The sequence below is a fragment of the Engystomops pustulosus genome, chromosome 2, assembly GCF_040894005.1.
Source record: "Engystomops pustulosus chromosome 2, aEngPut4.maternal, whole genome shotgun sequence".
NCBI lineage: Eukaryota > Metazoa > Chordata > Amphibia > Anura > Leptodactylidae > Engystomops > Engystomops pustulosus.
Genome location: NC_092412.1, coordinates 7,308,881 through 7,336,790, shown reverse-complemented (window position 1 = coordinate 7,336,790; position 27,910 = coordinate 7,308,881). Strand labels below are relative to the sequence as shown.

General features: G+C 46.2%; 3 protein-coding genes across 3 annotated transcripts in view; 1 reads left to right on the top strand and 2 right to left on the bottom strand.

Annotated features, from left to right (window-relative positions):
- Positions 1-18,468, top strand: part of LOC140119734 (uncharacterized) — a 71,074-nt gene extending 52,606 nt beyond the window's left edge. The window contains 4 exon segments of the mRNA XM_072139090.1: positions 3,472-3,766; positions 7,290-7,649; positions 15,166-15,307; positions 16,410-18,468. Of these exon segments, the coding sequence (XP_071995191.1) occupies positions 3,472-3,766; positions 7,290-7,649; positions 15,166-15,307; positions 16,410-17,470 (1,858 nt within the window). The 3' untranslated portion in view covers positions 17,471-18,468.
- LOC140119779 (uncharacterized) overlaps positions 1-27,910 on the bottom strand; it is a 654,457-nt gene that overhangs the window by 217,584 nt on the left and 408,963 nt on the right. The gene's annotated exons all lie outside the window — the stretch shown is intronic.
- LOC140119822 (uncharacterized) overlaps positions 1-27,910 on the bottom strand; it is a 661,039-nt gene that overhangs the window by 304,945 nt on the left and 328,184 nt on the right. The gene's annotated exons all lie outside the window — the stretch shown is intronic.

Genomic DNA, 27,910 nt, shown 5'->3' with positions numbered 1-27,910 from the left:
CATAGTATAAGAAATGTTACCAGCTTGGAGCCCTCTGATTGGATATCTTTCCTTAGGATAGGTTTTGCTGATGCCGGCTGTATATAGTTTATCTACTGTGGATACGGAAAGTATTCAGACTCCTGTGTGCAGTATCATCCATCACCAATGCACACAGCACCAGGCGTCTCCTCTCTATCTCACAGATCTGAGTTACATACATGGTCTCTCTATAACATACAGTCACGTTTTATACATATCTCAGGGATTATCTGAGAACCTAAAGGAGAAGAATAATAACAAATCTATAGAAAAGAGCAGCAGGACAAACCTGACATATTCCCTTGGAGAAGTCTCCGCCTCCCCGGATAATGGTGACGTCTCAGCCTGAGACTATAGTCACAGCCTCTCGTGTTATTGGGACATTTCTGTCTTATAACGAGTCATTGTTACGGCAGCTCAATGTGTCCTGATAGTATATGGAGACTGGGTCCAGTTTTCCCGCTTCTTGTTACAATTATTCTGCGTTCCCTCAGCCCCGGATGTAGATGTTTCCATTAAACAATGACTATTATTGTATGAGTCCGTTCTGTAGAGGCAGGTATCGGCGTAGACCTCCAGTGTTGGGCAATGGAGGTAAGTGCGGTGGTGGTCACATGGGACACTATAGTCCGCTCCTCAGCTGGGACCTCTAGGAGACCCATTCCTAGTGGTACCAATCCCGGGGAAAGATCTACCTTGATTTTTAGAATCTCTTTCAGCAATTGTTCCACTTGTCACCAAACCCCCATCAATGAGCGTCAGTCCCGGAATATCTGTAGGACCTTCCCCTCGGCCTATGGCATCTCCAGCATTTTGAGGAGACTGACCCGTACATTATAGTCAGGTGCTTGGGGGATAGAACCACCGATATAACAGGTTCTGCCTTGTTAGGAAATGCGAGGCTCATGTAGAAAGAGAAGAGGCATCTTAGAGGCGCCTCCCATGTGGATCCATCTATAGAGATGGGAGGTCCCTTCCCCAGTGATGCAGATTACTAGAGGTTCCCTATTGTGCCCTGTAACATAACCACTTACCGTTACTTACCTCAGTCCTGGTAACAAAGGAAAGTTCCAATATCCATTCCGGACTATAACCCTCCTTCCTGTTGTGGTTAGGAAATGATAACTAGAGATGGGTGAATATGTTAAAATTCGGTTTGTCCCGATCCGCCAAATTTTTCAAAAAAATTTTATTCGACCTGTATCGAATCATGACGAATCACATTAAAAAACAGGTATTTCCTGGCTGCAGAGAGCCTGCAGGTTGTTGCAGAACATTGTGCCATGCTTAAATATGCATAGGGGGCGTGGTTTGGTCTTCAAACAATGCTGTGCTTTAGTATGACATGCACATGACAGCCGCCGCTCTTAGAATCGCTTCACTCTTCACTTCCATGTGCACTTACAGAGGCCAACTTCCCCAAATAAGCGAAGCGGGAATGCAGCCTGACGAGGTTAGGTCTGTACCAGCTCGAAAGGACTGAGCTGAGGGCCAAAATCCCACTATAACACCACAGAGTGCACTCTTTTCACACTGACATCAGATGATTCCATAGATTACGACAGAACCTGTTCTGTTACACGCGGATACATGTGGAAAGCCCCCCAAAAGAGTGCAGAGGATGTCAGCAGTAATTCTGCATTGATCTCACTGATCATTTTTCCCTTCATTTCATCCGTCAGTGTCTTCTTTCAATAATCCATCAGTATTGCTAAAGCCAAAAACAAACAGGAGTGGATCCAGAAAAGAGATGAGCAGTAAATGGGATACTTGCATGTCCTGTGTGTTCTGTATCCACTCCTGCTTTTGGCTATCAATCCTGAAGCTTTTCATCCTTCTGGCAGATGAAATGAAGGGAAAAACCAAACATAGTGGCAACGCCATAGAGCGGTGGAGGGTAAAAACATTATTATGGAAATCACCGGGTGTTCCAGGGAGACAGCGGTCAGTTGGCAGCAGCATGAGTAGGCCATAGAGTGGCACAATGACAAATTATGGAGGTGGCGGAAACATGGTAGGCCACAAAGTGGCACAATGATAAGAGTGTAAAGGTGGCGGCAGCAGCAGAAGCCCACGGAGTGGCACAATGATGTAGTGTGAAGGTGGCATCAGCAGCAGCAGGAGCCCACAGAGTGGCACAAAGATATAGTGTGGAGGTGGCGGCAGCAGCAGCAGGAGCCCTCAGAGTGGCACAATGATATACTGTGAAGGTGGCATCAGCAGCAGCAGGAGGAGCCCGCAGAGTGGCAAAGTGATATAGTGTGGAGATGGCGTCAGCAGCAGCAGGAGCCCACAGAGTGGCACAATGATATAGTGTGGAGGTGGCATCAGCAGGAGCCCGCAGAGCGGCACAATCATATAGTTTGGAGGTGGCATCAGCAGCAGGCCACAAAGTGGCACAATGACACAGTGTGTAGGTGGCATCAGCAAGAGCCTGCAGAGTGGCACAATGATATAGTGTGGAGGTGGCAGCAACAGGACCCCACAGAGTGGCACAATGATATAATGTGATGGTGACATCAGTAGCAGCAGGACCCCGCAGAGTGGCACCATGATATAGTGTGGAGGTGGCGGACAATTCCAGTCCCTGGTAAAGATGGTAGGAGGCAGATGGAGCAACTGGCAGCAGATGTGTGGCATCAGGCAGGCAGCATCAGAATAGTGGCAGGCAGCATAGAGGGGGGGCGTGCCCGGATGCAGAAGAGTGTGGACGCATAGTTAGGGAGCGCTGCATTACACAGGCTACACAAGCATAAAATCAGCGGGCCAGCTCTTACCGGAGGATGGGGGGACGACGGGGACAGGCAACCCGATCGTCCAGAAGCCAGGAGAGGCCGGTGACGCCGCATCCCGCAGCGGATTTCTTTAAGAAGAGAGCGTCAGAAGAGCCGGCGGTGCAAGCCAAGATGGCGCCCGCAACACGAGGAGGTGAGCGAGCTCCCTCTCCTCCCCCCCGTACTGCAGCGCCTGCCGCCTGCCTCATACAGCGAGGCTCTGCGGCACACGCCGGGACCGGAGGGTCACCTCACAGAGCCCCCTATAACGCCACCAGAGGAGGAGGGCCCAGGGGCCCGTAATATAGGACCCGGAATAGCCGAGGGTCGGCTGACTTCACTGCCCTCAGGAACCCAGCTGTGCCCACAAGGGACTCGTGTCCCCAAACATCCCCAGCTCCCTCTCTCACACCCCCGACACCTGGCCCCGCCTTCATGGAGGAGAGCATAGGGGAGACAGCAGCAGACTGGGCGTTCTCTGGGCCTCAGCCCTCACTGCCACCATCACCCCTTCCTTCACTGGAAGATGAGATGCAGGGCCCCTCACAACCCACAACTGATAAGGCAAGATATAGCCTGACCCAACCATGGGGACACTCTATAGTCTCTCACCCTCACTCACCGTGCCTACCGCATTCCAGTGATGTCTCCGCAACATTTATCCTCTCTACCCCAGATGTCTCCCCCTCTCCAAGACCCACTCTTGCTTTATATCCTTGCAAATGCCTACTAAAAAGGACTTTAGGGAGCTGATCGATGAAGTCAAAGAAGCATGCAGACAAGAAATTGCAGCGGTGCACAAAGACCTACAAGCAGCGCAGAAAGTGGATGTGTTAGAGGATGATCATAATGCGGCACGTTCAGTGGTTTCTGCCTTACAGGACCAAGTGACTGACGAAGCCTCAACTATCAGAGATCTAAAACGACATATAGAAGACCTTGACAACAGAGGCCGTCGCCACAATATTAGGGTACGTGGTATTCATTTCATTTACATAGCTCAGAGGCCCCATCACATAGAGAATGGTTAAACTTTTTTCCCTAAATGTGAAAGGCCTTAATTCTGACACTAAACGACGACTGGCACTTAAAGAAATTCGACAGGCTAAGGCAGATATAGTTTCTCTCCAAGAGACACATTTAACAGCAACAGTATCCCTTCAATTTGCTAAGCATTGGTTCCCAGTAGCTTATATGGCGCATGCACCCACGAAGAAAAAAGCTGGAGTTGCTATATTGATATCCAGCCATTGCCCCTTTCAAGTAATTGAGAGCGTAATTGATCCCCAAGGGCGCTTCATTATACTTAGAGGTACCATTTATGATTTTAATGTCACTGTATGCAATATATATGCCCCTAACAACCGCCAAATTGCCTTTATTTCTAGAATTCTTTCTAAACTGCTGTCGACCCGTACTGAGGTGCTCTTGATGGGGGGCGACTTTAACACTATCTTTTCCGATAATATGGACCGTATGACCCTCCCTGAGTGCCCCCCACCACAAGGGGTGAAATCACTCGCGATACGCTTTCGACAATTCATACGCAGGCACTCTCTATATGACTTACGGCAAGTGAAGAACCCTGCGGCTAAAGAATTTACTTTTTATTCACAACCTCATAGAACCCACTCTAGAATAGACTACTTCTTTGGTAACTATCCTCAAAGCTACACAACAGGCTACGATTGGACACATTACATGGTCAGACCATGCCCCTGTATCTGCTGAGGTACAGCTTGAAGATGCTTTTTCTAGAAATCCGCACTGGCGCCTAAATGACACTCTTCTCACGTCCATACCCTCCCGAGACTCAGTACGAACGGTCCTGATTAACTACTTTAAAGAGAACCCCCCAACGGCACCTTCAGTACCGATCCTATGGGAAGCCCATAAGACAGTCTTCCGTGGGGAAGCGATTTCATTAGCTTCCATGTTGAAGAAGGACAGGCTTCTCAATTATTCTAAATTTAAAAGGCAATTACATCAGGCGGAAAGGGACTATGCTTCCCAACCAACACACCCCCTCAAAAAAGGAAACAAAAAGTGATCGCAATGTCCGATTTATATCAACCTATAATAAACAATGGGACGATTTGAGAGGTATCCTTAGTAAACACTGCTCTATTTTAAAAACAGATGGTACATTAAAAACATTGCTGACAGAGAGACCGTTGCTAACGGCAAGGAGAAGCAAAAACCTAAAAGATCTATTGGTGCAAAGCCATTACGTCCCCAAGATGGAATACCCCTTTGGACAGAGGACAAAAAAGGTAGGCAGCTTCCCATGTGGTAAATGCATATCCTGCCAAAATATACAACGTGCCCATACTTTTGATGCGGCGGACGGAAGTAGGACATACAAAATTAGGGATTATATCTCATGCAATACCACTGGGGTCGTATATTATGCGAGTGCCCAAACATTTACGTGGGACTTACCTCGAGAGATCTAGGTACAAGAGTGAGGGAACACGTAAGGGACATTATGAAAGCGAAAAGTGCGATCAATGTAAGAGAATTAACACCAGTTCCGCGCCATTTTTACCACCACCATGGATGTGACCCGAAGGGATTTCTTGTAAGAGGTATAGAAGTGGTGCACTGTGGAGTCACAGGGGGTAACCTGAAAAGGATTCTAGCTCAAAAAGAGTGTAGGTGGATTGTGCAACTTGGCACCATGTCCCCAGCAGGCCTTAACCAAGCCCTGAGCTAAGCCCCATTTTTATGAGTTGAATAAACTGAAATAATGTCTGTATCCGTTCTTGTTTTTTAACTAACTTTTGTTGAGTAGAAAGATTACATGCTGGGAGGAGCTGGATGGAATAATATGGGAGAAGGAGTAACGACTGAATAGAAGATATTGACACATTGTGGAACGGAAATAGTGGAATAAAACATAAGAAATTGCGAAAAAAAGCCTGAATATGTGTAGTATGTGTAGTATGTTTAGTAAAGAGTTTACTGTTGGAGGAGACTATATTACGTCTGTATATTTGTATATTTGTAAGACGTAGCACTTTATTGTAAATAGAATAGCCTTTACAATGTTAAGAGATGGAAGGTAATAGTCAATACAGGAATATGCACTTTTAATATTTGTTTGTATGTTGTCAATATGCGGTTGTAGGATTATAAAATTGCACATAGCACTTTCTTATTAGCACTTTACATAATTTTTGCACTTTATGTAATATTGGAGATCACTTTTATATATACTTGTATAGTAGTGATGGACGTTGGGCACCTTATTTCGAAAAATATATAGAGTCACAAAAAGTATATTTAACGTAAGCAACACAATATTTGCGATTACACTTTGGGCAACTTATACCTTCCAATATGCTCTACTCTGATAAATATGCATATAAAGCGCCACTTGGCTTTTTTGACTATTAGCAATTTCTAATAGGCCCTGTGTGTTTTCTGTTCCTTTCCGCTTTTCATTACCCTTTGTTGATACCATCCCGGATGAACTGGCGCATGCGCAGTAGACGTCTTTGGCCGGCCGGCATCCCCCGTTGTCTTTGGGCGCACCGCGCATGACCGGAAGTCCGATAGCGCTGTCAGACTCCGAGCGTGCGCACAGGCTCCCGGACACCGGAAGTGGGGCATGCTGACATGCCAGAGATCTGTTCGAGGCGCATGCGCAGCTCTGTCCATCCGGTCAGGTAATTATATAAATTCTGGCTCCACAGCGTCTGTTTCGTACCCCCTGAGGAAGCGTGGGCGAAACGCGCGTTGGGGTGTCTGAGAGCTGTTCCTACCACACCACACAATGGGTAAGACACTGGTCTTTTACTTTCATTTTCACCAATGTTCATTACCTTAATTAGTAGGTGCATTGCATGGGATATATGCACTTTGGAATTTACTGTAAAAATAATGACTGTGTTGGTTCTTGGTGAATGTACCCTTTTTTGTGCTAGTGAGGTGGGCAGCTTACTCAGACCAATTTTATTGGATATCTTCCATTTAACATCCATTGTAATCAACTTTTAATGTGTTAATTAAATAAAAATTCGATGCAATTTTATATTGGAGAATTGAGTGACTTTCTTTTTGTGGTATTGATTATGTTTGGGAGCAATTCCGTAGTTTGAGGGTGGAGGGCCTGATGCCCGGTCCCATTATGTAGCAATATGAAGATGTGGTTTTTGTTTTCAACACACCCCCTACTCCGGAAAATCCTGGTACTCCGCTCTAGAATAAGGGAATTAGATTTAATGGGCGTTGAACGCATGGCTAAATTTTCTAAGCGCAGATTCTATGAATTTGGGAACAGGGCACACACTATGCTTGCAAATCAGCTAACCAAACACCATATAATATAGAAGATAAAAATGTCACCCTACACCATCACCCAACAAAAATTGCCGAGCTGTTTCACTCATACTACTCCACTCTCTATACTTTACCGTCAAAGCTCCCTTCTTCATCCACTGAACGAGAGGCAAAACTGGATCAATATCTTTCTCAATGCTCCCTTCCCAGATTATCCACAGACAGCTAAATAAAGCGATTACTCCGGAGGAGGTGGTAGAGGTCGTAAAGGGTCTAGCGGGAAATAAAGCCCCGGGCCCCGATGGTTTCTCCTACCTCTATTACAAAACCTTTCTGCCGCTTTTCTTGCCTCATTTGGTGGAGCTGTTTAACAAATTTCATAAAGGGGAAACAATCCCTCACATGATGCTAACCTCCCACATCACGGTAATTCCTAAACCAGGAAAGGGCCCCTCAGAATGCACCAGCTATAGGCCCATCAGCCTGCTGAACGCAGATCTCAAGATTTTCACTAAGCTTCTTGCCAATAGGCGGAGTGACTGGCTCCCACAGCTGGTACACAAGGACCAGGTCGGGTTTGTCCGATATAGACAGACCTGGCACAGAAAAATAAATCAGAGGCCCTTTTATTGAGTCTAGATGCCGAAAAGGCATTTGACCGTTTAAACTGGCACTATATGTTTAGGACATTAACCCATTTTGGTTTCCGTGGACCATTTCTGAATGCCCTGTCAAGCTTGTATTCATCTCCCGCAGCGCAAATTCGGTTACCACATGCTCACTCAAAGCCCCTGGTGATCAATAATGGAACCCGTCAGGGTTGCCTGCTGTCCCCTTTATTGTATGTTTTAAGTATAGAACCCTTAGCAACACATATTCGTAACAATCCGAACATTAAGGGCATTAAAGTAAGAGACAAACAATTTAAAATAGCTTTGTTTGCCGATGACGTCCTCCTTACACTCACCGACCCTCTCATATCATTGCCAAATTTACATGCCGCAATCGAAAAATATAGTGCAATCTCGGGATATAAAATTAATCAGACTAAATCTGAAGCGTTACCAATTAATTTACTCTCCAACTTGCAAAAGTCCCTAGAAGATAACTTTCGCTATAGTTGGCGCTTGACATCTTTAAAATATCTCGGGATTAGGCTCAACTCATCCGATACTTCACTATATAAAGAAAAGTTCCCTCCCTTGATCCAGGACATGAGGAAGCAGCTACAGAGCTGGCGTTCATTGAATCTCTCTGTTAGGGAGAGTAGCAGCCATAAAAATGACGGTTCTCCCTAAATTCCTATACCTGTTTGAGACATTACCAGTGAGAGTCCCGGTAAAAACCCTGAGACTCATCCAATCGATGTTCTTAGATTTTGTATGGAACTCCAAAAGACATAGGATTCCAAAGACAGTATTGAGGGCACCCAAAACAAAGGGGGGATTGGGACTACCTGACATTACAATATACTACTATGCTGCGCACTTGAGACATATGGTATCCTGGACTTCCCTAGCAGCCTTCAATAGATGGACGGAAATAGAGAAGCTTTGGCTAGCCCCCACTCACCCAGCGGCATTGATCTGGGGACCACCTGTTGAGATGCCTGCTCACGCTCTCCTTCGCCCCATGGCTCTTACTAGGGAGATCTGGCGGCGGTGCCGTATTCGGTACTCCCTGGCTACTTTACAGTCCCCTCTAACCCCATTTCTTTATACACCGGGTCTACCCAGTAGTCTAAATTCTGAATTTGTAAGCTTCTGGAGGCCGATGCAAATCTTCCAAATTAAAGATCTAGTACACCCAACAACCAGAAATCTCCTGAAGCTGTCAGACCTTAATAATGCGTCTGATCAGTTTGCCCCTGCGGCTAGTACATATCCACAGATCTATCAATATAGCTTGTCAGTTCTGAATTCCCCAGCAGTACCAGACCTCACAGAGTTCGAGCGTTTATGCCTCAGAGGCTCTGCCTCCAAGGGACTTATTTCAGACTTATATACTCTGCTTATGACTCAGACATACCCGGACTCTTATACTCATAAATATATGACCAAATGGGAGGACTGGTTGGGCAGGATGCTCACTTTATCGGAATGGAAGAAGATATGGGATAAGGCTCCGAAGGGTTCCCTGTCCACTATATATAAAGAGAACCAGTATAAAATTTTAATGCATTGGTACCATACCCCTGCGCTTCTGCATAAAATGAACCCTGCTATCCCAGATATCTGTTGGAGATGCGATGCACCAAGGGCCACTTTGTACCATGTTTTTTGGGAGTATCCGAGGATACAACCTTTCTGGGTGATGGTCCGAGACATAATAGAAGGGGTCCTGGGGGTGAACCTGACAGCTGACCCGACTATGTTTTTGCTGGGGCTTCCACCCCCCCCTGACATGGGGAAATTACAAACAAAATGACTCCTTCATATTTTATGCGCTGCCAAGACCCTGATCTCCCTGAACTGGAGACAACCCACACCACCCTCTAGGCTAGATTTTTACTCCCGTATCAGGCACATTCGCATGTTGGAACACATGACAGCGTCAAATCACGAAAAGGTACAACAATTCCTTAGTATCTGCCTACATCTTAAGTGTTAGATCCTAACTCTTGGCATTACCCTTTACTTGACAAGAGATCCATGGTTACGTTTTGTTCTGTTTTTCTTTATTATGTTAATGTTTGGACCCTAGGTCCCTTCATCTTTTTGAATTAAGAGCCGTATTACAGGAAGTATTATATCCGATGGAATCACGAATGTACTATGGACTTTTCTTGCATTGGACCCTGTTCTTTATTGCCTCATCTGGAACTAAGTCACTTGCTTTATCTTTTATTCTCTGTGCTATGTTCCGAGGTCCTGCGTGATCTCATCCTCCTTATTCTTATAGATATATGGTATATGCTCATACCACTTCTGTAATACTGTAATAATTGATTTTGCGTGATGCATACAAACATCTTTGTTTTGGAAAATTATTAATAAAAAGTAAGTTGAAAAAAAAAAGAAAAGATTAGTGGCTGAGGCAGGTAGTTAGAACCCAGACTCATTTCTCAACGTTTGGAGGAGGCGTCATGGCTGATCTAATCTGATGCATTAGGCATTGGTGAGTTGAAATCCTGGCCGATCCAAGCCTGATTCACCTTGACAAAGGTCAGTCTCTCCACATTACGGGTGGACAAGCGGGTTCTCCTTGGGGTAACGATGGCCCCCGCCGCACTGAACACCCGCTATGATGCCGCACTACTGGCCAGAAAGGACAGCTTCTCTACTGCAAACTCCGCAAGTTGCGGCCACGCATCAAGTTTGGTTACCCAGTAGTCCATGGGATCCTCTACCTGAGGTGGTAGAGTGCTGTCCAAGTAGGCCAACACCTGCTGGTGCAGGGTCTGCTCCATGTCCTGCTGCTGGTGGCTCCTACCCTTCTCAAAAGGTGGTGAAGCAAGTTGCTCAATAAGGACTTAAGCTGCTGCTGATGGAACTGCTACTGCTCCTACCCCCCCAGATCCCCACAGCAGCCGTGGCAGTAGTACGTGAGCGATGACTGCCAGGAATCCGCCGGTCAGACCTAACAGAGGATGGACAATGGCACACATAGGCGGCAGCCAACTGTGTGCACAGTATTTCTCTATAGTATGTCAGTTGTTCCTCTCTCTCAGCAGCTGGAAAAAAGTCAGCCATTTTTGAACGGTAGCGATGGTCCAAGAGGGTGGAAAGCCAAAAGTCATCCCTATGGTGGATGTTTACTATTCGGCTGTCACTAGTTAGGCAAAGCAGCATGCTGCGGGCCATCTGTGCAAGTGACTCTGAGGGACTCCTGGCCTCCATTTTTTGGGCATTTTGCAAAATATAAAAATTTTAATTGAAAGTTATCAAAAGGTCGTACACTCCTAATGATAAGATTGATAAAGTCACCAAAAGTTGCCAAAAAAATGACATCACCCACAGCTCCGGGCACCGAAGTGTTAAAAAGTTATTAGCACCAGAAGAAGGCAAAATGAAGAATTATATTTTTGTACATTGTCTAGGAAGAAAACACAATTAAAACCTATATAAATGTTATCCCCGTGATCGCACCGACCCAAAGAATAAAGCAGACGCGTCATTTGGGGCGCACAGTGAAAGCCGTAAAATCCAACCCGAAAGAAAACGGCGCAAATGCGTTTTTTCACCAATTTGAGTGGATTTGGAGTTTTTTCCCGCTTCCCAGTACATGGCAGGGAATAATAAATATCATCTCTATGAAGTGACATTCGTTACGCAGAAAACAAGCCCTCACACAGCTCTTTATGTGTGAGAATAAAAAAGTTCTAGATTGAAAAATTGGGGCTCTGCAAGTGAAAAATGCAAACGCAAAAACAGAAAAGGGCCTGGTCGTTAAGGGGTTAATAATAAAGCAATTTTTCAATCAAAGTAAACAGCGGTGATTCTCTCAGGCGCATTCATTATACTCCGGCTGTGACGCCGACCTCCATCTCCACAAATACAGGAAACTCCACCACAGAACGTGTGGTAACGAGAAAAGGAAATCACATCCTCACAGGTCCTAGTCCTGCCCTCAACTGCGCCGGTCACATGAGCATGACATCATCACAGGTCCTAGTCCTGCTCTAAAACTGCACCGGTCACATGATCATGACATCATCACAGGTCCTAGTCCTGCTCTAAAACTGCACCGGTCACGTGATCATGACATCATCACAGGTCCTAGTCCTGCCCTCAACTGCGCCGGTCACATGAGCATGACATCATCACAGGTCCTAGTCCTGCTCTAAAACTGCTCCGGTCACATGATCCTGACATCATCACAGGTCCTAGTCCTGCCCTCAACTGCGCCAGTCACATGATCATGACATCATCACAGGTCCTAGTCCTGCTCTAAAACTGCACCGGTCACATGATCATGACATCATCACAGGTCCTAGTCCTGCCCTCCACTGCATCGGTCACATGATCATGACATCATCCCAGGTCCTAGTCCTGCTCTAAAACTGCACCGGTCATGTGATCATGACATCATCACAGGTCCTTCATCCACCACTATCTATCCCTTCACTGACATCACACTTCCAGGGTCACATGACTAGTGGCTAGTGAGCAGGAGGCTCCGCCCCTTCACTGACATCACACTTCCAGGGTCACATGACTAGTGGCTAGGGAGCAGGAGACGTGTGTGAGGAGAGAAGAGGTAAGTGACCAGAGGTAAGTGACCGGGAGATACCACACAGTATGTGGCTGGTATGTGGAGTGCAGGGGCGGGGGAGGTTACAGACACTTCCTGGTTCTGCAGGTTTCTAGTATTGGGTCGGTTCCTTGTCTCTGATATTATTAGGGGGAGACGAGCTGCAGATTATTATTATTATTCTATAATTCTATCTGATGTTACATGAAGAGGCTGAATATTTGCACCTCCCGTTGTACGTGTGACCTCCCTCTATTCGCCCCCGGGGTCGGGGTTCAGATGTGCAGCCAAAGTCTCTGTCCTTTAGTAGTGAGGAGTCAGTATCGCCGCGCACGTAAAAACGAGACAAAGTGTAGTAAAGAATTACAATATACTTGTATGAACCTGTTCCGGACCAGGACCACCCGATGACTTTAGGCGCAGGTTCTGCTCCTGTGACTAGCGGAGACCCTAACGAGGAGGGGGATAGGGTTTATTACGGCTTCTCCCTTCTCGTCTCCTCACAGTGTAGTGAATGTAGTGTAATGTAGTGAGGGGCAGAACCGGCGCCGTATCGATAGTCACGTGACCGCCGGGTCTAGAGGGGTTAATCGGACCTGCTGCATCTGATCACCATCAGCCCTCACAGGGCTCTTATAGATACAGGGGAAACCCAAACACTATGAAAATGTCCTCCAGGAGTCTTTTATGACCTCATGGGGACATAGAAAGTAAAAACACACACAAAAAATATTCCTAAACGTTCCAAAAGATACATAAACACTTCCCAATATAATAGAATAGAAATCCCGGGCTTCACTACAGAAAACCTTCGCCCTAGTCGCCCCGTTCGCCCGCGTCACCTCGTTCACCCCCGACTCTACTTATTATATATGAAAACGACTAAATAGGGAATTTATTAATGATGTTAATTTTGAGTTAATTTAAAAAAAATATATACATACTATCAATTACAAAAAAAAGCCTTTTATCCCCTGAATAAAACAAAAAATGTAAAACTTTTGTTACTATTAAAGGAAGTTATGGCATCATTGTGAGTCAGAGGCCTAGTGACGCCTGTGAGGCCCGGACTCGGAGGAGACGCATGCGATCACATCAGCTTCCTGTATGGAAAGTACAGAGAGGGGGGGGGGCACAGGTCCAATGTGGGGAGGGAGCCGGAACGCAGCGCAGAATGTGTGAGCCGCAGAGAACCAGTTGGATCCCCCCCCCCCTGAGTAGACTTCTTAAAGGACATCTATACCCAGGTTACTGGTGATTGTATCCTAATTAGGTGTCGGGGGGAGGACTGTTTTTAAGATGTTTTCTTGCCTCTTTATTAATGAAATATGAACTCTGTAAAAGTCTCTCCTAGTGGGGAGGGCAACATCTTAAAAACGCCCCCCCCCCCCTCCAATCCTCCAGGCCGAACAAGCAGCCTTATTAAGACGCTCTCATCAGTATTCTGGTAATAGATGTCCTTTAATATAATTTAGAATTGTCATATTTGAGAGGTCTCATTGTATCTGTCCATGAACCATCTCCAGTGATAGGATCGGATGGGATACTGGGGATAGTGAAGTGAGGATAACCTTGTGCCAGAGCTGGTGATGTCCCCGTGTGAGGAATCCGAGGTGGAGGGGAGCGATTCATGGGGAATCTCTGGATATTGAAAGCAGATATTGGGGTGAAGTCTCTGGAGATGAACTTCCTAGATCTGTGCATGTGGACGATGCCGTGATCTGAAGGTTCTGAAGACGGGAGGTGATCAGGAGCTCGGAGTAGAAGACAATGGGGCAGATTTACTTACCCAGTCCAGTCGCGATCCCGCGACGTCTTGACCGATGCTGATTCGGGTTCTGCTGGGATTCACTAAGGTCATGCGCCCGAGGTTGCTGCTGCGCTGAGGTCCGCGAGAGTTCACCTTCTTCTTCCCGGTGTATGTGAGTGCTTGATCTTGCGACACAAATATATTTTAAAATTCTGCAGTTTTTCCAAATCCGTCGGGTTTTCCGAGGGCCACGCGTGAAAGCCGGTGCCGATGCGCCACAATCTGATCACGTGCACCAAAATCCCTGGGCAATTCGGTGCAAATCGGAAAAATTCGGGAAGCCCGACGAAAATGCACGATTCGGACCCTTAGTAGATGAGCCCCATTGTTGTGTCTCTACCAGATTGGAGACAGGTAGATAACTTTGAGGCAGTTTTATTATTAAACTACGGGGGGAGAAGCAGAGTTCAAGGGAGACAGTCCCCCCAGAGATGTCCATAGCTATTATATGCAATGACCCCAGTGACCTTCCCAGGCAGTGCTGCCATCTTCACTTTTTTCTGACCCTAGCGAAATCCTCAGGAGTGAAAGCAGGACAAAGCTATAACCTCACCAGGTGACCGAACCATCTCATCCCTCCACAGGTTCTTTATGTACTAAACTCTTACAGCGAATGTTTTTTTCAGAAGATGATGATCCTTTCCATCAATGATCCACCAGGGATCCGGGAGAAGGACAGAGAGCAGATGGCGGCCAGGATCCTGGAGCTCACCCTGGAGATGATCTCCTTGATAACCGGAGAGGTGAGAGTCTCCCAGGACACGGCTCTTATCTCTAGGAATAACAGCGGGAAATGACTGGAGAGGTGAAGGATTCTTAGGATCTATGTAGTGATCAGTGTCTCCCCATACACAGGATTACACAGTAGTGAAGAAGTCGTCTGGTGAGTGTGTGACCCCCCGTGTGTCAGGAGGATGGACCCAGAGCCCCATCACCGAGCCTCCACCTCATTCACTGATACATGAGCAGAAGATCCTAGAACTTACCTCCAGGATCACTGAGCTGCTGAGCGGAGAGGTGAGCGCTGCCGGGAATGCTGGGACATTGTACAATAACACAAGGGAGGGGTCTGGGTGATGACTGTGTCATTGTGGGTGTCAGGTTCCTATAAGGTGTCAGGACGTCGCTGTCTATTTCTCCATGGAGGAGTGGGAGTATATAGAAGGACACAAGGACCAGTACAAGGACATCATGATGGAGGACCACCAGCCCCTCACATCACCAGGTAAGAAGATGACATTGACTGGATGACTTTAACATCATCATCATCTTGGTCCCAACATCCCAACTCAGTTGCGACCACACCTTCTGCACCCCCTCAAGTTACACCCCTAACTTGATCTACTTGTGCTGCCTTCTTGCTGTCCCTTTTAATATCAAAATTTATTAGCAGTTTTTTTCACATACTAGAATATGAAGCCAGAATGCTACTACTAAAGGCCCAACACGTTCGGGTGTCTCCTGAGTCTTCATCATGTTTAAAGGACATCTATGACCAGATCAAGTATTGTAAACCAAGCACACCGACATACTGGTGTGCGCCACCTCTGGCAGGATCTGCTGTTCATTTAGCTTCTTATGCCCTTTTAAGAAAAAAAAATATGCAAATTAGCTTGAGGGGCTCCATGCACTCCTATTTTACCATTTGCATAATTTTAAAAACATTTTTTGTAAAAACCAGGGCATAAGAAACTATAAGAAGAGCAGATCCTGCCAGCGGGGGTGCACACCAGTGTGTCAGTGTGCTTGGTTTACAATACTTGATCTAGTGATGTCCTTTAAAGGTCATGCACATCATGAGTTGTACAGTCCAGAGGGTACAGAGGACTCCTGAGAATACAACCTGAAATAAATTGGTTCAAATCGAAAAGGAGATCAAAGCACAAATTTGAGGTCATGGAAGTTTGCTCACCCTAGTACCGTCAGCAAGCTCTAATATTTAAAAACAGTTATCAAAGGCAGTGACTCCGGTAATGGACCATATCGCCCAAATGTCCATATCCCCACTTTTTCGCCATTTCAAAACGCATATAAATTTGAACAAAAAGTGATCAAAAGGTCAAATGGTCCCAAAAATGGAAGAAATGTAAACATCAGCAGGTACAAAAGTGCTGTACAAGCCACTGGTATCACACGTCCTCAGTGATACCAGCAGAAGGTGGAGGTAACTAAGGACACACCCGCCTGATAACAGTTAGATCTTGTACTTATCCCGGTGATTTCCTGCATATCCTCCCCGTCCAGCTCTGATCTCTTGGTTCTTCAGTGATACAAGTCTTGGTTTTCGAATGCATATCAATTGTTTGGCATGTTTTTTTTTTTTCCAGGTGAAGTCCGGATGAATGGCTTCCATCAATCTCTTCCGTTTTCCTCATCTCACGAAGATAACCAATCGCGAGTCGGCAAAAAAATATCTGAACAAAAACTGCAGAAATTATTGCCATGTTCTGAATGCGGGAAGAGTTTTCCCTATAAATCGGCTCTAGCTATGCATCAGAGAACTCACACAGGGGAGAAGCCATTCTCATGTCCAGAATGTGGGAAATGTTTTAGAGAAAAATCAGATCTTGTTATACACCAGAGAATTCACACAGGGGAGAAGAGATTTTCGTGTCCAGAATGTGGGAAATCTTTTATAAAGAAGTCAGATCTTGTTATACATCAGAGAATTCACACAGGGGAGAAGCCATTCTCGTGTTCAGAATGTGGACAATCTTTTAACAAGAAATCAGTTTTTCTCGTTCACCAGAGGCGTCACCAAGGGGAGAAGCCATTCTCATGTGTGGAGTGTGGCAAATGCTTCATTTTTCGGTCAGGTCTTGTGAATCATGTAAGAACTCACACGGGGGAGAAGCCATTTTCATGTTCAGAATGTGGGAAAGGTTTTATCCAGAAATCAGATCTTCTGGGTCATCAGACTATTCACACGGGGGAGAAGATATTTACGTGTTTAGAGTGTGGGAAATCTTTTAAACAAAGATCCAGTTTTTATAGACATAAGAAAATTCACACGGGGGAGAAGCCGTATTTATGCACCGAATGTGGCAAATGTTTTGGGCAAAGACCACACCTTGTGAAGCACGTGAAAACCCACACGGGGGAGAAGTCGTTTTCATGTTCTGAATGCGGGAAACGTTTTATACAGAAGATCCACCTGGAGAGACATCAGGTGACTCACAGCGGGGAGAAGCCATTTTCATGTCCCGAATGTGGGAAATGTTTTACCCGGAAATCAAATCTTGTCGATCATGAAAAAACTCACACGAGCGGGAAGCCATTTTCATGTTCTGAATGCGGAAAATCTTTTGGCAGGAAAAGTCGTCTTCTAAAACATGAACAAACTCACACAGGGGAGAAGCCAATTTCATGGAACGTGGGAAATGTCTAGACAGAAATCAAGTCCTTCGAAACATCAACATCTCATAAAGCATAGAGATCAGAAGACCCAAACTTTAGGTTCGACAGCTCTGCCTAATCCAGATATCTTGCTTGAAGGGCTTCAGAGCAGCCAATCAGGCGGCTGTACACCCATAGAAACTAGGCAGGGCTGTGATTGGCTAGGTGTGTCCTCAAGGTGTCCACCTGGCCAATCATAGCCATGCCTAGTTGCTAAGGTCGTACAACTCCTGATTGGCTGCTCTGAAGCTCATCGAGCATCATATCCAGGTTGGCCAAAGCTGCCGTCTGCTCGTCTCTAATAAGGAGGAGACACCAAATCTTATTGATTCATTGTCAGAGGTTTATTTTAAATTCTAAATAAAATTTTATGGAACACAGAACAAAAACATTCTTAGTTTAGCTTCTTTATGCTTAAATGTTCTTAATATTTTTAATAAGATGTGATGTAAATAAGCTTGTGGGGGTGGGGGGGCTATACATTTTTTTAAAATTATATAATATAAATAAATATAACTTCCCGTTGCCTCCATCTTTTCAAATTACAAAAACTTTATCTTAAAAAATTAAAACTCATGTAACTGCGGTCAACCTTGCAAGAAAACCTCATCCACATTAACTAAAGGATCATTGCAGGCCACCTGCATCAGACATACAGATGATAGACTGCCCTTTGTTGAGCCAGGAACTTGGGGGCGAGCCTACTAAAAGGAAACCTACCATCACGAATCTACCTACTAAGGTTCACCCGGTAGCAGGTTACTGTAATGTATTGTAGCCTAATGTTTTCTGTAATAAAACTTTTTGTGCTCCAGAACTTAATAAAACTTTAATCTAATGTATATGCAAATTTTCTTTCGAGGTTGCTGGGACGTGGAGTAGTCGAGCAGGAGGTACGGCCACGCCCCAGTAGCCTCTTTCGATTCCCCCTATCCCATCCAGGAGTTCGGCTTCTCAGATGAGGCTGCGCAGCTATGAGCGTGCCTATTTGCGGCCTCCGGAGCCGGACCTACTGCGCATGCGGTGGGGCACAAAGAGTTTTATTACAAAAAGCATGAGGCTACACAACATTACAGTAACATGTCACCGGATCTACCTTAGAAGATAAATCTGTGATGGTAGGTTTCCTTTAATGAGCCGGCGGAAACTCTCCAGTGACCTCCCCTGGAGCACCTGAGGCTCATTTACATAATGTTATAAAGTGATTTATTAGATGAATATGAAAGTTCTAGCTTATCAAAAACCATTTCCAACCCCTGGAAGATGTAACGAGCAGGTACCTGAGGGCGGTCCTTTAAATGTCCTTTAATAAAACGGTATGAATGTTCAAACTGAGCTAAAATGAATAACGTAATAAATCCGAAAATGCTCCAATTCCTAGAACCAATTCACACACAAAAATTCATCCATAGAGTCCTAAAAAAATTCTTAAAAGGATTCAGAAATTCACAATTTGCATTAAACACATTCAGTATGTATAGCGGGGCACATTTACTTACCCCGTCCGCTATCCACAGGATAGGGCCTAACTTGCTGACGATACCCCACAGATCACGAAAACTAGGGGTCCGATGGGATCCCATTCATCTCAGTCGGACCCCTTGTCGCCCCATGAGAGTAATGGAGCTGAGGGCCGCGCTCGGTGATCTCATTGAGCTCCACAGAGATGAAATCTGCTATGGGGCCCAAGCTCTCCTAGTTATGCCCTGCTTAGAGGCCTGTGATGGGAGATTATACACACATAGAGGTGCAACACCCCTGCCAATGTATAAGCAGAGGGGTATTGCGAATAAGGCCCTCCATCTGTATCTCCCCAGCAGGTGAGCCTGCGCAACTCGCCTCAGGGAGAATACAGTCATTGTTAGGCAGCAGCTGTAGATACTGCCTGTACAGGCAAGGGTTAAGAGATGTGTGATATGACAACCAATTGTATTCCTTTATGTAAACTGGAGTGTGATTGGAGTGAGCCACCACCTGACCAGGAGTTAACAAAACCCCTGGACTGGAAGGGGCAAGTTCTCTTTCCAGCAAACTCTCTTACCAGAGAGACCTTAGAGCACATGCTCTGACCACAGGCCTCCTGGGCCTCAGCTCTCCTAGAGAGCTCATCTTCCAGAACACACACTGAGTGACCAGAGACAGTGTCGGTGCACCACAGCTAATCCCAGGGCAAGCTGCAGCATCCATCTGGACACAGCTTCATCCCAGCCTGTAGTTACTTCCGGAATCTATCCCTGAGGACACTCTCCATGACCACTCAAGTAATCCGGAATCTCCAACAATCCGACGTCTGTTCTGAGATCGTTTTGGCCCGTTGCCTGCAGTTGTTCTAATAAAGAACTGTGAGTTATCTTTCCACAACGTTGCCTCTGTCTGATCCCTGGACACGGCTGTAACACCACGGGCTCCCCATCCATTACCCAGGGACATATATTACTGACACTAAGAGGTTGCCCCCGGGAGTATCATTACCACAGCCTCTGGAGACCTGCCAGGCTGTAGGACAGCCCTCTGGTCCCTATACCAAGCACCGTGACCACAGCGTGCCTAGGCCGCAAACTCCAGCCACTCCGGTATTCTGGGCCCGGCTGCCTCCAGGCCCCAAGAAAAAGGCTAGGCCCCGGTGGGGGATGTTGCAGAGGTCTGTGGTGGGGCATTATAAACACATAGGGGTAGATTTATCAAGTGTCTGAAAGTCAGAATATTTCTAGTTGCCCATGGCAACCAATCACAGCTCCCCTTTAGAATATTCATGAGCACTGGTAAAATGAAAGCTGAGCTGTGATTGGTTGCCATGGGCAACTAGAAATATTCTGACTTTCAGACACTTGATAAATCTGCCCCATATAGGTTTGTGGTGGGGAAATAAAGCAGCCAGGGGCAAGTGGATGGGATATATTGTCGGTACCTGCACACATAGGGATAGGAGATGTCCCATTAGTGGAAAGTAGAGAGCTCTGCTCTGTACAGCAGGGGTTAATTCAATGGCATCACACGTGGTGGTGATTAAGGGGTTGAGAACTCTCTGTGAGTCAGAGCTTCCACTGTTTTCTGCTAAACATGGTGCAGCCAAGGTGGCAAAGGGAATGTATCTCTAGTTCATACGCGAAGGTCAAGCTGTGACATGAGCTGAGATAGAGCCACAAAAAACGCACCCAATGTCTGTTCATGTGCAGGGATGTAGATCAGTGAGGCCTCAGGTAAGACGTGCACTAACCTGGAAGACACAACCATTGCTAGGACAATCCACAGTGGTCTACAAGTGACCAGTAGATGAGTGATGTCGAACCTATGACACGCAGCAAGCTCACAGCATCTGAAAGTCATGTACAGTGGCCACCTTACCCAGGGGCAGAGTACGACGGCCCGGGGCTGTAGGAGTATTATAGCCCCTACAAGTCTGGACTCACTTCCTACATCTGGTACTAGAACCAGATCCTTGGGGAATGGAGGCCGCTTCGCTTTTGCCTGCTTTCAATCTGCAATTTCAGTACCTTTGAAGGACCTTCAAGATTTAAAGATGTACAAGGATTTCAAAGGTGATGGACTTTCTCAGTAGAAAATTTTGGTGGGTTGTTTGGGGGGCCATGGGCCCAGTGTTACTGCCCAAATGCGGTCACACTGGAATTAAACTTATTTGCGGACTGGGATCATGAGAACTTTCCCACAGTTGTCCTGGCAGAGGGATGGACTAAGGTCCATTCCAGGGATTTAATTTCATCTGGTCTTCTCCAGCGGCACTTGGTCTCCTCCGTCTTGTGGCACAACAGCAGAGAGCTAGGCGCATTTGCTGTGAAATCGCCGCTCCCCACATATGGTGTAGCTCAGCAATTACAAGACACGTGTGAGCTTCTATCTATGATCAAGTTCACAGACGGTGAGATATCTTGTTATATATACCACATACAAGGTTGAACATATATTGGAAACAGACTCTACTTGTAACGCAATTAACTAACAATCTCTTATACGGATTTCACGTAGATATTATATCAGCAAATGAGATTTTACACCAATTGGTATAAATGTATCGGATTATAGATTTTACGCTCCACCTCATATGACAATTGATTTTCTGACTTGCTTTGTTATTGTATTTTATCAGCACATGTCGTGTTCATCACATGGTGGGATCCTATATCAGTGCCACAACTTAGTATAGTTACATTTTTATTTTCTGCGCTGGAGGTGTGCACGCAGTGTTGGTGAGCCCGTTAATAGGGCACACCTGAGGTCTGCTTTATCGAATCCCCTTATGTGAGGCCCCAGTACAGGGGGTACCTGACTTACAGACGACCACTAGTTACAAATGGACATCTGGATGTTGGTAATTTAATGTACTTTAGCCCCCGGCTACAATAATCAGCTGTAACAGTTATCACAGGTGTCTGCAATGAAGATTTATTGTTACTCCTGGTTCTGATGACAATTCATTATTTTTAAAATCCAATTGTCACAGAGACCAAAAAAAATAATTTGTCTGGGGTTACAATGATAAAATATACAGTTCCGACTTACATACAAATTCAACTTAAGAACAAACCTACAGAACCCATCTTGTATGTATCCCAAGGACTGCCTGTATGATATTGCATTCCGGGGATTGCAGGGGGAGAGTCCTCTCAGGCCCTGTGCTCCTCACACCCCGGCCATTATCTCATAGCAGCTACCGAAATCTCACCCCACTGCCAGGGAGGAGAACCTACAAATATCACAAAATTATGAAGTTTTCTAAAAGTGACACCACCCGAGTTTACAAATTTTGACACATCAAACTCAAAAGGTTGGACATGACTGTGGTAGATTCTCGAAGGAGGTGACGGGGAAGATATCCCAGGGGAGAAGGTTATAGAGACCCTGAGGGCAGAGGCTCATCCCTCCTCTTCATCGCTCTCCATGACGGAAGAGCCTCCTCCTCCTCATCATCATCATCAGCGCCCCGCCTACACTGATCACATGACCTGTGACATCATCACAGGTCCTTCGTCCACCACCTCTCCATTGTACACCCTGATACTAGTCACATGACTCGAGAATACAAGGATGGTAGAGAGTGTACTGCACTGAGGAGAGAAGAGGTAAGTGATCGGTGGAGGTGACCGGGAGAGGGGGCACTGGTATGTATAATAATAAATCTTTATTCAGCGCCATCATATTCTGCAACACTTTATAGATCATGGAAAACATATACCAATAAGATCATAACAGAGAAATAACATTGGCAGATGAGACAATAGTAATGGGGGACACAGGAGGGGCTGGTACAAGGTGATACCACTGATGGGAATGGAGAGGTCAGGGTGGGGTTGGTTAATAAATTTTGGAAAGACAAAAGTTCAGTCTTAAAAAGATTAAGTTTCAAGAAGAGAGAGGACGTGATGGTAGAGACAGCAGAGAGACGGTCACTGGTGTTCTGCAGTAAGGCAGGGGTGATGTTACATGTAGAAGTATATAGCTGGGTATAATCAGCATGAAGATGATACTGGAAACCAAATCTGCTGATGGTCTGTCCGATGGTGGCATTATAGAGGGAGAAGAGAAGAGGACCTAGGACCGAGCCCTGAGGAATCCCGACACTGACAGCGGGTTATAGAGAGATTGGAGATGAAAGGGAGATTAGAGATTGGTCGGTAGATGCAGACAGATACAGTCAATTTTGTTTTAAAAATAGGCGGCCAGGTCTAACACTGAAAGGTCTATGGCTGGTTGCTTCTATTTGGGAGATAGTAAGGAGTGAAGAGTATCAAAGAGTCTTCTTAGAGAGAAATTAGATTTGGTAAAAAGGCCTGAAGAGCAGAGTTATGACTTCTGAGTATACATTTGAAGTGTTAAAAGCCTTCAGAGGAGCGCGATCTTCTTCACACTGGTCCTGGAGCACTGACTAGTCCATGTGCCAAGATTACCGGCATATGTGTTGAAGATTTTGGATAGAGAGCGGTGCCATCTCATTCAGGGTGCCTTTGACGATATGGTTAGTAGCCAGGTTTGGACAAGTGAAGGAGGTGATAGAAATGACCGTAAAAGAGAAGACGAGACAAGCGCAGTACACAGCACATTATTATCTGATATTATTATCTGATATTATAGGAAGCGGCTGAATATCCGGTGACTTCTCTCGGCCTCTATGAGAAGATCTTCCTCTTATCCGGAGCAGGTTTCCCAGGATACAGTTTCATATCTCACAATGCATACTGGCCATGTTCTTTAATAAGACCAGCATCTGAAGACAACTTCTTAATACAATTTTGGACTGTCATCTCTTTGAGGATTAAGTATGACAAGTGGTAGGACAGTGTAGACAGATGCAATTCTAACTTTGTACTAGAACCAGTCCAAATGGCAAATGGAAGCAGGGAAAAACCATAACCTCACCAGCGCACCAGCATCTCAATCCTTCTCACATCTCATTCTCCCACAGTTTCCACATGTACTAAACTTAAATAACCAAATTTTATTTCAAAAGACGATGATCCTTTCTATCAAGCACCCATTGGAGATTGACAAGCACAAGGAGTGGATGGCGGCCAGGATCCTGGAGCTCACCCTGGAGATGATCTCCTTGATAACCGGAGAGGTGAGAGTCTCCCAGGACACGGCTCTTATCTCTAGGAATAACAGCGGGAAATGACTGGAGAGGTGAAGGATTCTTAGGATCTATGTAGTGATCAGTGTCTCCCCATACACAGGATTACACAGTAGTGAAGAAGTCGTCTGGTGAGTGTGTGACCCCCCGTGTGTCAGGAGGATGGACCCAGAGCCCCATCACCGAGCCTCCACCTCATTCACTGATACATGAGCAGAAGATCCTAGAACTTACCTCCAGGATCACTGAGCTGCTGAGCGGAGAGGTGAGCGCTGCCGGGAATGCTGGGACATTGTACAATAACACAAGGGAGGGGTCTGGGTGATGACTGTGTCATTGTGGGTGTCAGGTTCCTATAAGGTGTCAGGACGTCACTGTCTATTTCTCCATGGAGGAGTGGGAGTATATAGAAGGACACAAGGACCAGTACAAGGACATCATGATGGAGGACCACCAGCCCCTCACATCACCAGGTAAGAGGAGACCTTCCTGATTATAGAGGACAGAGCAGGTGTGAGGTCACCTCCTCCATCATCTCATCATCACATATAGACAATGTATCAGTCACTGTTGTAAGGGATTAGCTCCGGGGATCGTCGTCTCCTAAGCAGACGACCAGCACACACAGGGAATACACACAATGTGAGTAAGGTTAAAACTGGCCTCAGCCAGCTTTATTTGGCAGTACACAAACTCAAAACATAAAATAATACCTAAGCCTCTCCGGCACTAACTAAACATCGAGGTTCCCTACTTCACCAGGTGCTGGCCTACTGCCAGCCACCCCAAAAACACAGCAACAGTTCACTGCCACCGCTCCACAGGCCTTTGCCGTAGCCTGTCTCTTCCCCAGGGTGGAGCCCAGTGTGAAGTCTGCCCCATGTATTAGTGCAGCCCCTCCAGCTGAAAACTAATCAACTTAATTAGACAGACCCAACTTTTCCAGGTCTGTCTTCTACTCAGCTTTTCAAAAGGCAAAATGCACATTTTATGCCCAAAAGCTTCTATAGTGGCAGCCACCCTGCCACATATCCTCCCCCTGTGATCAAGGCCGTAGGCCTGATCAATAAGCTTAATTCTCCCTCCGGGGTCAAAGCTCCTATATTGGGGTCTAATCCCTACGGTTCCTAAAAGCACTGCAGAGACCCTACTATCTACTACATCTTCTATATCTGGAAAATGACAGCTTTTTCCCTTAACTGCAGGAGACACACACAGCTCAAAATTAGTCCCAGCATCTCTTCCTTCAGACAACTGATCATCTTCAATCATGTCTCTATTAACAATGATAGATTTTCTTCTCCTCTTTCTCTTGCATTTTACTGGAGACTCCACATACCCCTCAGGGCTTGGCATGGTTAGGCCCCATCTCTTCATCACCTTGTGGATGCTGTCACACCGGTTACCATCCACTGAGGCATATGCACTGTGCTTATTCCCCTTAGCATTGCACACGACACGCACGGGTTTGCCCGTTTTCCAGTCTTCAGCTTCGGCACCTTCTTTGTCATTGAAGGGGGCATTACCGTTCAGAACCAGGGCACGATTCACATTGGTGAGCTTCTGGTCACATGTCTGCAAAGCTGTGCGCTTGCTACCTCTGAGGTAACAACCTCCGCTCTCGGTGTAGGTGAAACTCATCTCAACATCAGCATCATCCTCATCACTTCCAGCTAACACTTCGGACTTCGGACCCAAGTCCTGGCATGGACTTTCCACAATGGCAGCCTTAAGCTCTTCATGGCTTGCACTAGGTTCCTGGCTAACCTCTTCCTCGGTCAGTCCTTCATACGCCTTGCTGGCCAACACCTCAGTCTTCACCGAGTCTTTCCTGTGTGGGAATTTCGAGGGCTCTGTTGACATATCAGACACCGTCTCCTCACATCCACTGCAGTCATCACCCGATATATCTTCAAGGCACTTCTCACCATCCAGACCATCTTCACTTTCGCTCTTCAGATGATCAGGCAGATCTACCGTTGGGTGCAGCTGTGCTGGAGTCTCTGTAGGGCCCATCTGGGTATTCCTCCACTTGCCCAGAGAATGCTGGCATGCACTATGACAGAGACGAGACGACAGAGCTTCCACACGTACACAGCAACTCGGCTGGTCCCTTTGTTGTAGACTTGGCGCCACTTCAACCTTCTCCACAGGTTCAGCAGGCTGAGACAGCTCTTCACCTGTCTTCGGGGGGTAACCATTAACCCATTCTTCGGATTTTCCCAAAACTGTATTCAGGCTACTGGTTATAAGCGATCCCACTTGGGTGGCCATCACGGTTGAGACTACAGACTTAGTCACACCCACACCGCCTTGTCCTGCACCAGCTTCCCAGCCCACTATACCGGACATCGCACCTGTAATAGTGTCTCGGGCACCAGTCACTGTATTTGTCTTCAATACGGCTTTTCCAGTTGGCTGCTGAAGAAAAGCCAGGTTGGGCTCCTGTTTCCCCAAACCTTTGCAAGCAAAGTCATTACTTGTGGCAACCGGTGGCTCCAGAATGCCTATGAGAGGCCTTGATCCAGTCACTGTAACGTCAGTCAAGGGCTTCTCCTCCTTCTCAGCAACATCACGATCACTGCGGATGCATGGGCGACCTTCCCTCACAGAGTTGTAGACTGCACTCACCACACTGCAGGCAGAACTACCAAAGGGCTGGTGCATCACATGTTCCACCACCTTCTGGGGATCTGGGGTCCCCTCATCCGTAGGTGTATGATTAAGAGTGGCGCTTCCACCCTGTTCACACACAATTTCAGTCAGCACGCCATCATGCGTATTCTGCGGTTCATCAGCAGGTGTACAGGGGTCTGGTTTACGCTTGGTCTCCTTCCTAGGACACTTCTGGTGCCACATCACGACAGAACACACCTGGAGGTCGGCATCACCATTTTGGCACTTTCTTTTGTTCCCCGAACACGTACACATGTGAACCTCCCATTCACTTTTCTTTGCAAACACTGTATCACAGAAAGGACAGTACGAGATATCAATCTTCAACTCATGTTTCTGTAATATATGTCTCTTTAGGTCATCTTTTCTTCTATAAGACACGTGACAATTGTAGCATTTATACCAGTTATTCCGCAAACCAGTATTCACATGACGCTTCAGTTTATTGATGCTTCTTCTGGCCTTGTTCACACACGAACTCAGTACCTCAATCTCCTCAGAAGCCTCAGGTGTATCAGATGTCTGGTCTCCCCCTGACATTTCCTGAACACTGATGTGAGACTCCTCCACAGGTGACTGACACAGGCTATCCTCACCTCCTGCAGGTTCTGAGCGAGTAGCTGCTTCTCTAGGGCTCTGTTCACACTCACTGTTTGTGTAACTCTGGGCTGAAGGGAAACCACTAACAATCAGGAACTCATTATCTTCACCTGCCCTTGCTATGGCGGTATCCCTATCTGAACTGCCATTAGCTACATTACACATCTCAGGCTCGCTACCTGTGTCATTACAACTCACAACCTCTAGGGGCACTTCTGAGCTAACTCTCTCAGTATCTAGGGCTGCACCTAGTTCACACTCTGCATAATTCTGAACAGACATTGTAACGCTATCAGATGTTATCGGCATTGCAGAATTGTCACATGTTACAGGTAGTGTCATATAATCACAGTTAACACTATAATCACAGGTTAGAGGCAGATTATGCACAACATTACACTTTTCTGGTTTAACTTCAGAAATTAAGGCATCACAAATATTATCATCATCACATAGTCCATCAGACTTTATCAGTCTCAGTGGCAGAGTCTCCTTCTGTGGGATCAAGACCCCTTGGTCACAGTTCAGACTGCAACCTGTTGAGACTCCACCCACCATCACCTCAGGTCGCTG